The 13,276-nt window shown below is 40.5% G+C and overlaps 1 protein-coding gene across 6 annotated transcripts in view; it reads right to left on the bottom strand.

Moving 5' to 3' along the window:
• The window catches only part of ralgapa2 (Ral GTPase activating protein catalytic subunit alpha 2), an 85,472-nt gene that overhangs the window by 38,275 nt on the left and 33,921 nt on the right, over window positions 1–13,276 (bottom strand). For 5 of the 6 annotated variants that reach the window (XM_051078029.1, XM_018697787.2, XM_018697789.2 and 2 more), the window contains 14 exons: window positions 12,762–12,847; window positions 12,570–12,660; window positions 12,095–12,268; window positions 11,111–11,290; window positions 10,169–10,362; window positions 9,898–9,996; window positions 9,095–9,250; window positions 5,201–5,329; window positions 3,589–3,717; window positions 3,361–3,419; window positions 2,961–3,069; window positions 805–915; window positions 477–545; window positions 39–176 (listed from right to left, as the gene is read on the bottom strand). In XM_051078029.1, coding sequence (XP_050933986.1) covers window positions 39–176; window positions 477–545; window positions 805–915; window positions 2,961–3,069; window positions 3,361–3,419; window positions 3,589–3,717; window positions 5,201–5,329; window positions 9,095–9,250; window positions 9,898–9,996; window positions 10,169–10,362; window positions 11,111–11,290; window positions 12,095–12,268; window positions 12,570–12,660; window positions 12,762–12,847 — 1,724 coding nt within the window. The remainder of the gene's footprint in view (window positions 1–38; window positions 177–476; window positions 546–804; window positions 916–2,960; window positions 3,070–3,360; window positions 3,420–3,588; window positions 3,718–5,200; window positions 5,330–9,094; window positions 9,251–9,897; window positions 9,997–10,168; window positions 10,363–11,110; window positions 11,291–12,094; window positions 12,269–12,569; window positions 12,661–12,761; window positions 12,848–13,276) is intronic. The other variant, XM_051078028.1, reaches the window with a different exon arrangement.

The following is a 13,276-nucleotide window of genomic DNA, read 5'->3' on the forward strand; positions in this document are numbered from 1 at the left end:
TTGCGTCTATGGGCAGATGTTGCAGTGAGGCTACCCACCCTGTAGATGTAGTCCAGCAGCGGGGCCTTGTGGGATGTGCGGTCTTCCACCGAAGGCATGGTGATGGGTTCCAGCAGCAGACTCAGGGGAACGGCCATGCACCAGTCCAACAGGCAAAGCAGCAGCGATACCATCAACTGAGAAGGTAAGGAAGTAGAGAGAGGTCCCTTTTTCAGTTCATTTAACCAACATCAAAACAAAAAAAATTGCTACATTAATATGGCAAAAAAAAAGAGATGGACTGGTCCAGAGAAACAACAGGTAACAGATGAGAGCTGCAGATAGAAAATGCAGAGATAGAGACAGGTAAAAAGGAATAAAGGAGACAACAAAGCACTTCAGTCAAAACATTCCTCTGCAAATGCATCATTCCAACATGATAGATCAAGGGCCTTTAGATCTCAGCTATTTCATGTCCCCTCCTTTCCAACATGTACCTTTTTGTCTGCTTCCACTGTTGAGTGCTCTGCGCTCGGCAACAAAAAGGCTATTGTGGCCACAAAGATCTGTGTTGGGAGAAAACAAGGAGAAAGATAATTGGATGACACACTGCTATTCATCAGCTGAGTCAGGGCTCTTCGCTAAAATGGATGTGATGCTACAGGATGTAGAATATGCATATGCATGACTAATACAAAGACTTGCATTCTAAATGTTAAAGTGACAGGAATGTCTCATCTTGTTCATGATGTTGTTCTCACAGTCTAATGCTTATATGTACTGGACATTCAACTGTGTTAGTAGGTGTGCGTATGTGAATGTTACCTCAATGATTTTCTTCGGCAGAGCAGACTCCAGCCTCTTGAGATGTTCCCAGTGAGAAATGAGCAGCTGAAACACGTCACAGGCTACCTGAGCCACTGCTTTGTTCCCAAACTGGATGAGTGAAAAAAGAGAACAGGACAAGAACTGATAAAAATGCAGCCGAATTGGCTCCTTGTACAGTAAGCAGCAATAACACTGAAAAATATAGATATCAAGACAGTATTTTAATATCTTAATACATGTATGTTCTTGGGGCAGAAGACTTTACAAACAAAACAACAATTTACTGGAAAGCCCATTATGCTTGCTGGCTGAGTGAAGATATCCATAACTCAAATTTTTGTGGTCACTGGCCATGATTAGATTTGCTTTTTTGCTTATTTCACTAATAATGTGATTTTTATTGGGAGCAGTTCTTCCTAGTTCCAAAATGAAACAACAAAGTTGCTTAGAGAATTCCAAAGCTCAGAGGCAAATCTGATTATTTTTTCTGTTTATTTCCATGCAACCACATTTGTGCTTGCTGGCAACCCACTTCTATATAAACAAGGTGAAAACGCAATAACAAAGCATGAAAAATATGCATGATGTGCCTGTGCCTGTCTCATACTTTGGAACTGCATGAATATACACAAAATATATTACACAGAATAAATTGTACTGGAGCCTCTTACACTGACACAACCTGTCAAAATGGATACCAAAGATCTAAACAGAAACTGCAACTTTGAAACTTTAAGCTGCTCAAATGGCAAAATGGTGAGATAATTAATAGGATACAAACGAAACTATATGTAGAAACCCAATACATACACTTTTCCCCACTTAAATAAACATCTGCAAACGACTAATGTTGATGCTGTTAATAAAAACAAGTGTCAAAAGTGGACATAGCCTCATATATCCACATAAGCACACAAAGTCTCTTGATTGTGATGTGTGTTCTCGAGGCAGAATACTGTATGTATTACTTCCCAATTCCCAGACTTCAAATGTATTAAATTTGTAACATAATTTGTGAGGATGGTGTATTCTACGCTTTTCCCTGTTGGATTTAGGTCACCTATACACTTACTTTCTAAAAAGGGAGAGGGACATTACTGAGGTTGAAGATGGGGAGGAAAAGTTAAGGCGCAGACTGACTGAGGCAAAATTTTGAGTAATTTCCCTTAAATTTAGCTTTTCACTTACTGTGCAGATAATCAGCATAATTTCATTTCCACTTCTAACAATGATTCATTTTCTCCAGACTCATTGGAGGAAAGAATTGAGGTATTGACAATTTTCTTTCAAATGTGGATTTCTCCAGTGATTTGAAATTCTTTGTGGAGAAACAGAATTTCCCATTTCTTCCAGCTGAATGCCTCTCAACATGTAACAAGGGCAGACAATGTGGGGAGTGCAGAAATGGCCAAACACAAAAAGGGGCCCTGAGAGTTCAGCACCTGCTTTTAGAAAAGAGACTCTCAGTGCCACTCTTCCCCCTAGATCTCCCACCCAGCCTATACCCTCTATTTTGGGGCTGGCTGAGTCTGTGTGTCAAGTTGTACAGGGGAGTGATTACTGCTCCATTAGAGAAAGGAGGGGTGGGTGGATTTGGGGGTGGGGGTGGGGGGCTGCTCGAGCAGGAAGCTGGGAGATGTAGCTGCTTAAATTGGCCCACATCTACTGAGAGCGAGGCGCCTGGAAATTACGCTACCGCCCCAAACCCTTTTCCATGAGAGAGACAGGGAAAAAAAACAGCCTCTGGTGGTTCTCTGCATCTCTTCACTCAGGGAGAAAAGAGGGCTCTTCCAAAATATACCCATGACTCACATCACTGGACATATTTTATTCTCACACTTTCCCTCTCCTTGCTATGTTGAAATTGTTCTGCAGTCCTTTTATGTAATCAACTATCATTTTTTGTTAGAGATAAGCACTATAGGGCTTGCATGCTAAAACAAAAAAGATTGTGATGAAATCTAGCCTTCCTGCCTCTATTATTTAAAGACATTGCAGTCGTCAGTGATTTTTTTCAGTTCATAATTTCTTCCACTGTGATGATGGTCAAGACAGCTCATGATGCAAATCGCGTTTGTGTATTTTGACTACATTAAATCACATCGTATACAGAGATTATTAGGTAGGTTATTAGGCCTTAGTCAGTCACTGACCTTTAGTGTTACTCCCAAGACATTGATGGCATCTTTAACCTGGTGGTGGATGTTCTTTTGCATTAGCTCCTCACACACCCACAGACCCAGACTGCACACAGCAATACACCTGAAGGACAGAAGCAAAGTACACATTCATAGAAATTTAAGAATTTGGATAGACCACACTATTCAGAAAACTACTTAACTATTAAACTTAAACTTAAACTAATAACTACTATTAAAAATATTTTGGGTAAATAGGCTTTAAAAGCATTGTACAGTAAATGCTTGACATCCTTTAAAATTTTCTAACACTTACACAAATATATGTATAAATACATTCATGTTAAATTACCAAAATAAGAGAAGATAATGCCAAATCCAAGAAAATACACATCACCAATATTGCTAATCATACCTGGCTCCTTCACAGTGTTCCTTTGTTGCCGTTTCTAGCAGGATGTTGACCAGATAATCCTGAATGACAAAGAAAACACAATCTGGTCTATCCACTTTAATTAATATTTAATGTAAAGAATTGACACCATCAGTGTAACAAATGTTTGGATTCGATTAAAAATGCAATATACTGTTTTTTTTATGTGTTATTATCATACTCGAAGAGTAGTACTTGTTGACAGTTTACCTTGATATCCTCATTGCTTACAACAATGTCCTCAGAGCCAGGCACACGCCGCAGTACAGGAATCTGAAGATAAAGGTTAGGGAAACACACAAGAGATCCAAGGACTGTCTGAGCTTCCATCCTCGGAGCCTGGTAGAGAAGAGGAAAAAAACATGCTATCATTAATTCCCTAAAGCTACATGAAAACAACCCACTACCAGGAAACAGGAAGCACACTATCTGGAAAAAAACGATTGGAGGAATGCAGCAGAATTAATTTAGTCTTTATTCATGATTCTGAAGATGTTCGGCAGAATCTTTTGACACATGGTAGGCGCTGGACAACAAAATGACATAATTAAATGCACAATGGATGCTCTAAAGATAGTGCTGGAGATAGGAAATGATCAGGCAGCCATAATAGTGAATAACAACACATATAAATGTCCCTGAAGTGTCGTATTTTTTAAAGAACTTAGAGACAGTCAACATTAATTTGCCAATGTTTAGGTTTAACGTGCTATATGCACATTTTTGCTGTGGCTACTGTACATTACAGCATCAACAGCTGTTTACTTACCGAGAGCTTCAGCCACTGGAGACAGCATTTGGTGAGTAAAGGAATCAGGTTTGATGCTGAACTTTCTATACATTTCTTTTAGACTGGTAAGTAAACAGCTGTTAATGCTAACGATACCTATATAGCAATTGCAAAAACGTACATATAGCACCTTTAAAACTGTGCACAGTGTCAGTGATTTAACAGAAAGTGGTTCTCCTATCAGTTTATCTGCATAATCTCTTGTACTTTTTCCAAATCAGGTTACAGTCCTCCAAAATATTCGCATCACAAGCCTGTGTGTTGGACAATCACCTGTTTGCATTTGTTTTATGACAGTGCCCTCTGTGTTTTAAGACCATAATACCTGAAACCACACTGGATTCCACAGTTAATTAAACACAAGTAAGAGTCTTATTAACTCTTTAAATGTGATGGTCTTACGCATTTAATGAAACATTTTCTATTCAAACTGCCTGAATAATCTCAGATGGAGGAATAATCATAATGAATGACTGTATGGCAATACTGATTGAAAATAATGTGTGTTTTCTTGTAATTCACAGTTGCTCCGTCTTACATTAAAGTACAGTGAAACAAGAAGCGTAGTAAGTTTTTCAATAATGCATTCTTGATTTTTGTGCAAGCCAAACAAATGAAAGACGTTTCAAACATTTGTGCTATTTTATCCCTCAGATTCTCCTTTAATACTGCTAGAATTCAGAAAACAATTTGAACTTTTCAAAGCTGCAGATTTTAAGAAAATTATTACAGGGGCACATTGTTATTCATAGAGTGATCTGTCATGAATGAGTGAATGAATGTGACAGTTACTGTTGATCAACAGGTATGACGAGGAATTCTGTTTTTGCAATTTACTGACGTCTCTTTAATTCTCTGCACCACAACAAGAAGCACTTTCCAGCTTTAAAAGTGAATCCTAAAAGATTTTCAGACATTCCTGAAAACTTTTCAATATGTATAACATTTAACAACTTTTTCTAGTTCTTGAAAACATTTCAGGTTCCAGTTTAATTTACATAATAATTGTGAATGTTAAAAATGTGTTCTTACCTCAGGGGAGATGGAGCTGAGAACGCAGGCAGCAGCAGTGATGAAATCTCCAACCAGCATGGTGAAGCCCGGCAGGCCGAGGAAGAAGAATCGAGGAGAGCAGGAGCGGATGATAGTGTTCAAAACATCCTGATGACAAACGTACACACAGACACACATACATCAAATACATTTTAATAGGAGGCAAGCCATTTCCACACTAACATCTTCTGTTTGACTTAACTTGATACAGGAATAAACAATCATCGGTCAACACAAAAACTGAATATCTGCACTTCTCCAGTATGTTTATGATTAGGTGGGATTTTTGCATTTGGTATGAGCGTGGGGGAGTAGTAAAAGAAATATTTTGTAAATGGGCCACCATGTGAGAGACATGGCAGGGAGAAAGCTTTTTGCTCCAACAGGTAAGCTAAGCATTTTAAGTGTGTTGGGGAGAGTGAGGCACTCAACAGTACATGTCACTAAAGGACAGAAAAAAAAAACCAGAGTAGGAAAGAAAAACAGGAGGAGAGAGGAGAGAGAGAGAGAGAGAGAGAGAGAGAGGCAGCAGATGGATTGTTCACAGCGGATAAGAGGGAGAACAAAAGACCCCAACTTTCGTGAGTCCCATGTATATACACACACAAGCAAACCTGTAATTAAAGCCAGAGACAAGGTATTGTTTTGCTGAGGTACAGGCGGCTCAGTGGCAGATGGGTGCTCTTTCAACATTGACATATGCTGTACTGCAGAGGGCTCCGCACAAACTGTTCAAGTATGTACACTGTAATAGCATGCTAGACAAGAGCATAAAAAGCTGTTAACAGGTTTTCCATTCTATATTTAGTTGTTAATGCAAGAGGTTGATTTATTTTGAAAAAAAGGAGAACAAAAACACACACACACACACACACACACACACACACACACACACACACACACACACACACACACACTGGTATAAGAATTCAGCATCTCAGTTAGGCAGAAAGATTGTTCTCTCTTATCAGAGACATGCGTGTGCATATTTGTGTACAAAGGCAAGGTCCAGGCTAGAAACACCTGCCTTCTTGGCCATAAACTTGTGTAAATCGGACAGTTCAAACATCAGCCTGTTTCTAGCTGAACCGAAGGGCACCTTAGCAAACATGCAAGCACACAGTTTCTCTCTCAATCACACACACACGCGCTACCACCCATCTATCTTAAACATTAATCACCTGAAGCTTTGGTAAATAGGGGATGCAGGTGAACAAAAGAGGAATAGAATAAACATGCAGAGGCAATAAACAGGAAGTCAAACCAACACGATGCACTGCATGTGGAAAATTGGTGGGAAGAGCTTTAGGATTGAGGGCCCATTTTACCCTCATTTTGCTGGTAATTGACCTCTGAAGCATAATGTGCGGTGCAGTCAGAGGTAATTAGTATGTAACAAACTGTTGCTTGATTGCCTGAAAAGAGCATTTTAGAGGAAGCCACAAATGTAGGATGCAAAGTGTTTTCCATTGTATGTGTAAGTAGAGGGAACCTGGTTTGAGGTGTGTGTATAGAAATGGGAATTGAGCTCTGCATGTGGCTCTGTGTTGGCAGTAGGAATGGCCCCTGCATTAACAAAAGGTGCATTAACATAACTCTGAACAGAGCAACCTCAGGCTTTTTCATTTGGCCTTGTCTCCAGGAAAGCACACACTGTCCACCTGCTAGCCTCTGGGGTGACATAGTTCACTTTGGCATTTCATCACTCCACACAACATCGGAAAGTTTTCGTAAACATGAACGTTTCCAGTTTAGTGTGGGACAGATTTATTGTTGCAATTCAACACCACTATCATCACTATGAATATGTGGAATTTCCCCTCACAAGCTGCTGGGAAGGGATGTAAACCACCTGCATAACAATTAGGTGAGAGGTTTAATCTGCAGTAACAATCACAGGCTCTGGGATCAACTGTCACGTTTTAATCTGGCAGTGCATAAACTATACAAGATTCTCTCTCTTTGCAGTAGCAATATGAATTAAGTAAAGGAGCAGGTACTTTTCCTCTGGAAACACAGTTGAGGAAAACTGTTTATCCACTTGCACCTAACATGTTATACATTAGTCCTTACAAGATTAACTGTTTTCCATTTGATTCAAATGCTTTGTTGTCATATCCAGAAATAAACAAGGTATCAAAGCAAAGACATTCTTAGTTAAGTGTATATGCAGGGCGGGCTGATACATGTTCTCTAACACCTATGCAAAATAAACAGGTGGAATAAAAGACGCTATGTTTGTTTTTACTTCACAAAATATGCTGTTGGCTATTGAAATCCAGACAGTGAAGCTATTAGATAGATTACTGCTATTGTGCTATGTTCATGCCTTTGTGAGACCAGTGACCAGAGAATGGCAGACAATCAGGACAATAGCCCTGACCTTGGCACTCTGTCAGTTGGAAGGAGAATCCCTACAAGGGAACTGTCATTTTCCTTTAAGCTTGGTTGACTATAATGGTGAGGATTTACACCGGGAATCCCCTTGTTGTCTACAGGACATGACTGTTTAACACAGATTTTATTACTTGATAAACAGGCAATCTAAAGAAAATGCTCAACCTGTAAGCTAAGAGAATTTTAAGACACAAATCGGTATACACCATATCTAAAACACAAAACACAAAACTGAACAATAAAACAATATAATTAATTAGTTAATTAAATAATTTGCAGAACAGTTTATACTGATGACTTTAATTATGTAAGATAACTGAAAAATTTGTGTATGAAAGAAAGACAGACTTAAAGAAAAAAACATACGTATGATGGATTTGAAAAAGTACGTTTTTTTCCTTTTTTGGTTGAGGTGGGGGTTGCGGGTGATGGCAGAGAGGAAGGAGGAGGGGTATAGTAAGAGCCACTTTCTTATGTTAAGCAGGCGTGCGGCTGTCCTCTATTGTGTGGCGTGAGGACTCTTTTCTCCGGCCAATTTGAGCATGCTTCAGTGGCCAGCCTGGCTCTGGCCCCCTGACGCATTATACAGAGCCACAACAAAAGCTGGAGAATGTTGCCTCGTCCCTCAGTGTGCCCCCCTCATTGCTCTACTCTACACTACGTTCCCCAGGCTCCCCTCCCGCTCCTTCACACACTCCCATACACACAGGCAGGCCAGCCTACTCTGGGCCCCTGGCCGACGTGTCAGTCTAACGGAGCGCGACAGACGTCAATCCTTAATTAATCACGTATACGCGGTGGGGGCTCAAAACATTATTTAACGACATGGAAAACATTCTAATAAGCTTGTCGTGCTGCCAAGGTGCAATAGAAACCCAACCAAGAGGGCATGCACGCACACGCACACACACAGACACATGCACACTCATGCATCTGACCCCCCCCCCCAACACACACCCCCACACACCCACCCACACACACTTTTATCCCTGTCCTTTGTTTTGGGGTACTCCATTCATCTCCACTCAGCTTCATCTGGAAGGAATGGAGCAAGGCCAGATTTAAATATGAGGAAAGGTGTGGCTAAAGGAGGTGGTAGATGCCAAAACACAGAAGGCATTCTTAACCACCAATGGTTGGCAGGCAGTTTTCACAACAGAGCTGTGGCCATCATAAAGTGCAGTGCACCTATATGACCCCTGTCCTCCCTGCTGTCAGTAATGGTTCTCAAGTTGATCCCAAGTATCTCTGATATTTGTCTGAATTGCACTAAAATCAATAGATAGGAATCACTGAGTCATAACAAAATGACACATCAGACAGGAAAAAGTAGATGGCGAATTTGCAATTCCAAGTAACTGTCTTCTAGTTTTTAGATGGGGTCCATGCATGTCTCACATGAGTTTGACTGGTGCACCATCTAGTGCTGAATAGAACAACAGGCAACTTTACTGAGTTGCCACCTGCTGGCCGTACCTGGTCGTCGCTGGTGAAGCCCTTGTGCATTATGTAGTACAGATGCACCAAGAAATCACTGTTAGGGAGAACATCCTGGTGCCGGGTCATCATCTCACAGATCAGCTTGTAGGCCTGCAGCTTCCCAGCTTTGTACTCTGCGGGCAGCATGGTGGCCTGTGGAGGACAGAGACACTGAGTTAGTTTTATTATGAAAAGTTGAAGACTTTTCATGTTTAACATCTATTATGCTGCAGTCAGGAAGATGATACATTTCTTCCATTATTTCTGTCTATGGTGGAAACTGGGAAACTCATTGTTGGAATGCACTGCAGCCAATGTAAATGCAGGGTGACCATAGCTGCTGTTCTCCATCAGTGAGTGACTTTAAAACATAGCTATTCAGTCCTGTTTATTATTTGTTGCTGCTGCTGGAGATGTAATCACATGACTTCCTGAGCATTAGGGAAACACCTACCCACTACCATGCATGGGGCAGCACAGTGGTTAGCACTGTCGCCTCAGAGAAAGAAGGTTTTGGGATAGAGCCGCGGTTCACCTGGTTTCTGTGTGGAGTTTGCATGTTCTCCCTGAGCCTGCGTGGCTTCTTTCCAGGTACTCAAGCTTCCTCCCACAGTCCAAAGACATGCAGTTTGGTTACATTACATTACATAATTATTTGGTGAGATCAAACTTGCTGTAGATTTTGATAGGAATTCTCATCTATTCTGTATGCTGTATATCTACTACAATAAACTTTCAAACTGCACATTGTGCATGTTATCTCTGAAAGTATTAGGTATTAATTTATGTGTAGTTCATACTCGGAACAGCCAAGAAGCAAGCATTCGGAGAGGAGGGATGAAGGCCGGCTGGGGAGGAGAAGACTGGTTGTCCACACTGATCCCAAGGTTGTCCCGGATCTGTAAGCACACAGTTAACCTTTGTAATGATCTGTGTTTGAGTAAGTGCAGAATAAAGTTTTTATGAAGGCCTCTCAATGCCAACAATCTCTGTGTATGAGTGGGTGTGGCTTTTATTCTTATTTGAGATGAAATGCTTCATATGTAAGTGATTTTTGCCTCTCCACCTTACCTTGGCCAGCTTGTGCCAGAGCTCATAGAGATAGGAGAAGACCTTAGCATGAATTTTTGGGCAGCGGATACTGTTGACATCTCCCAGGATACCCAATATCCTCCTCCAAAGGACAAAAGCTGAATCAGCATGCCAACCAGTCAGGGTCCCACCAGCAATGATGCTGACATCGTCAGCCAGACACTCACTGCTGTCTGCATGGTCAGAGAGAGTGTTTGGGGTGGTTTGAGTCACAGAATAAATTATAACACCATATTTGTAGCTGCCAGTACCTAATACAAAATGAACCAAATATAATTTTATTGAGGATATGGGATTCAGTCAGCAAATGCAGAACATGTTTTAAGAAAGCATTAAAAAATTTAAGACTTGTTTTCAATACATAAAATACTAATAAACCTTCAAATCTGTCCTGTCATTGTGTGAGCAGTTGTTGACCAAATCCTCACTGGACATTTTCCCAAAAGCATCCAAATACTAAGATCTTTGTCCACTGAAAATTATCAAAACACTGGAACACTTTTGGGAAACAGGCAATAGTCACATGCATCATCCAAACAAACTCAGGTTGAATTAAGGGAGAACAGTGCCACCTAGCGGGCAGCAGAAGAATGATGGGGAGGACAGGGGGTAAATGCCCAGAAAAAACACAGAAATGGAAAGTGTATGTAGCAGATATGAAGTGATTTTTTTTGCTCTTTCAGCACAGTGTTTAAACTAAGGTGTAAAGGAGTTTTTTTAATTCCATGGAAAACAAAATGTAATTTAATATATTCAGTTAAGTAAGCAACCATGATCCGCAAAATGGGAGAATGAAAAATAGAAAATATGGAAAAGTAATGGAAGTTAAGGCTGAAAAATATAGCAATATAGAACATGGAGAGTCAATGATAAATGTGGACTCTATGGTCTATATGATGAATAGCAGCTAGGGAGCAGTACCCAAGTGGTGTGGCATGTGTAAGACAGACTGATGCATGGTGTCGTCCAAGGGGCAGTCCCGCGGGCACTCTGTGTGCACCAGCAGGGCTGGTGAGGCGGGGGGGTTCTGGGGGTAGTGGTAGTGGTTGTGGTGGTGGTAGGACGGGGGTGCAGAGTGGGGAGGGAGGGCACACTCAGGACCTAAAAAAATGACAAGGGGAAAGGGATAAAATTGGGTTTGAGGAAGGGAGCACAGGGACAAAGGAAGAGTGACAGCTTCATGATGATCACAATGTGGGACAACACAGAGGTTCACGGTGGGAAGTGCAGAGGGGCAACAACAATTTCTCCATCAGTTATGATGGAAGGGGAGAGAGCAGGTAAAGTTATGGCTGGAGGAAAGTTGAGGAAATATTTGGACTATTTTCACATGAGAATATAGATAACTACCACTAACAAACATTACAGTTCAATCCACAGACCATTTTCTGTTTAAAAAATTCAAACACAAGCTGTCAGCCGTTTTAAAAGATTAAATGACTAAGCCAAAGAACTACTGTAGCAGATACTGACAAACAGATTGAGTTTCCGTACGTAGTCATTTTATTTGGCTATGACTAATCCATCAAGGGTGAGGTTATTGAGGGCACAAGAACCCCAGCTTGACTAGACACACCTGAGATGAACCTGCAGAACTGTAGAACTCTTTCAACTAATTTTCCCCCCCTGTTCTGGTTGCTTCCATAGGACTGTTTGGTGTAAATCAATGCTTTAATAAAGAGTACAATCTGCATTCAATGAATAAAAACACCTGACTGATACTGAACACCAAATGAAAAAGCTAAAAAAGGCAAAGGAAAGGCAGGCTACTTATTAACCTTCCTAAGCTATTTTATATTAATGAATTTAATGTTTAAGTCAAGGTCAGCCTTTGTCCCCTGAAAGGTGTCTGCAAAAAAAATCTATTTTAAGATGCGCAAGGTGAGCTCTCATCAGTTCCAATACCTGCTAGAGCCTCGTTGTGGCTGAGCAGTAGACTCCCTTGGCTCTGGGGGTCGGCTGTCACATCCATGTGGGCTGACTGTGTGGACTGAGTGTCAGCCTCCTCATCAAAGGCCTGCCAGGTAACCTCAGCTTCATTGAGGTAGCCGTTGGACGTCTCACTGCTTACACTCTCACCTGGGTAGGACAGGTGAATGAAGTGGATAAAGGACATAAAAAGTATAAGAAGGTTAATGCAGAGGAGTATGAGATGGAAGGTACTGGCTGTGGAAGGAAAACTATTAATCCATGTAATGAATGGGTTTTGTTTGATACTTCAATGTTTAACTGATGAATTTTACATTTAGAAAAAGTAATTCTTCACATGGAATAAATAAATAAATATATATATATATATATATATATATATGTTAAAACACAGCTACATAGACATCACTATGAATCATTTAAAAAGATAATTACTGATGTAATCTCTCACTTTTTTCTCTAAGCTTGGGCCTTGTGTTGTTTGTGTGTCCCTCTGTGTTGCAGTCTGTCTCAGCTGAACTGCTGCTCTGCCGAATGAGGATCTAAGAACACAGAAATATACATTAAAGAAGATATGCTTGGATGGCTAATACTTATTTCATTAATTTTACATTACACCATTGTACAAGATGATTCTTCTCACCACTGGTGGCTCATTGCTTTCTCTCCTGCCCTCAGACATCCTGCTATCAGAGCCACAGGACGTAGGGGAGTACTCTCTCTTTTGGGCTGAAGATCAACAGAGGATGTTATAAATTGACAGAGAGAGCAATATTAAGTTATCTTTAAAAGCTTGAATTGCCTAACTTCTACCGATTATTATTTAGTGTAACTGGATAGGCAAGAATCATTTTTAGGGTTCCTTTGTAACATGTGGCGACAGACAATGGATAAAAATTAGTCTTCGAGGCAAACTCAGGCTAAAGCAGAATTCCTTTTTTTTGTTAATGAGCAATGCCCCTGTCAATATAAGAGACAATTAAAACAAAAATACATCATTTGAGAATATACCCTAAATGCCTGGTTTCCCCTTTCCTCCCTGTAGGTGGTAAGTAAGGTAATAACACCTGTCTCCTGTCATCCCAATAAAAGAGATGCAGAGATTCTTATTAAAAGTTTAATGTCATCAGTAGATGTCAATCTCAACATTTTAAAATG

The sequence above is a fragment of the Lates calcarifer genome, linkage group LG19, assembly GCF_001640805.2.
Source record: "Lates calcarifer isolate ASB-BC8 linkage group LG19, TLL_Latcal_v3, whole genome shotgun sequence".
Lineage (NCBI taxonomy): Eukaryota > Metazoa > Chordata > Actinopteri > Centropomidae > Lates > Lates calcarifer.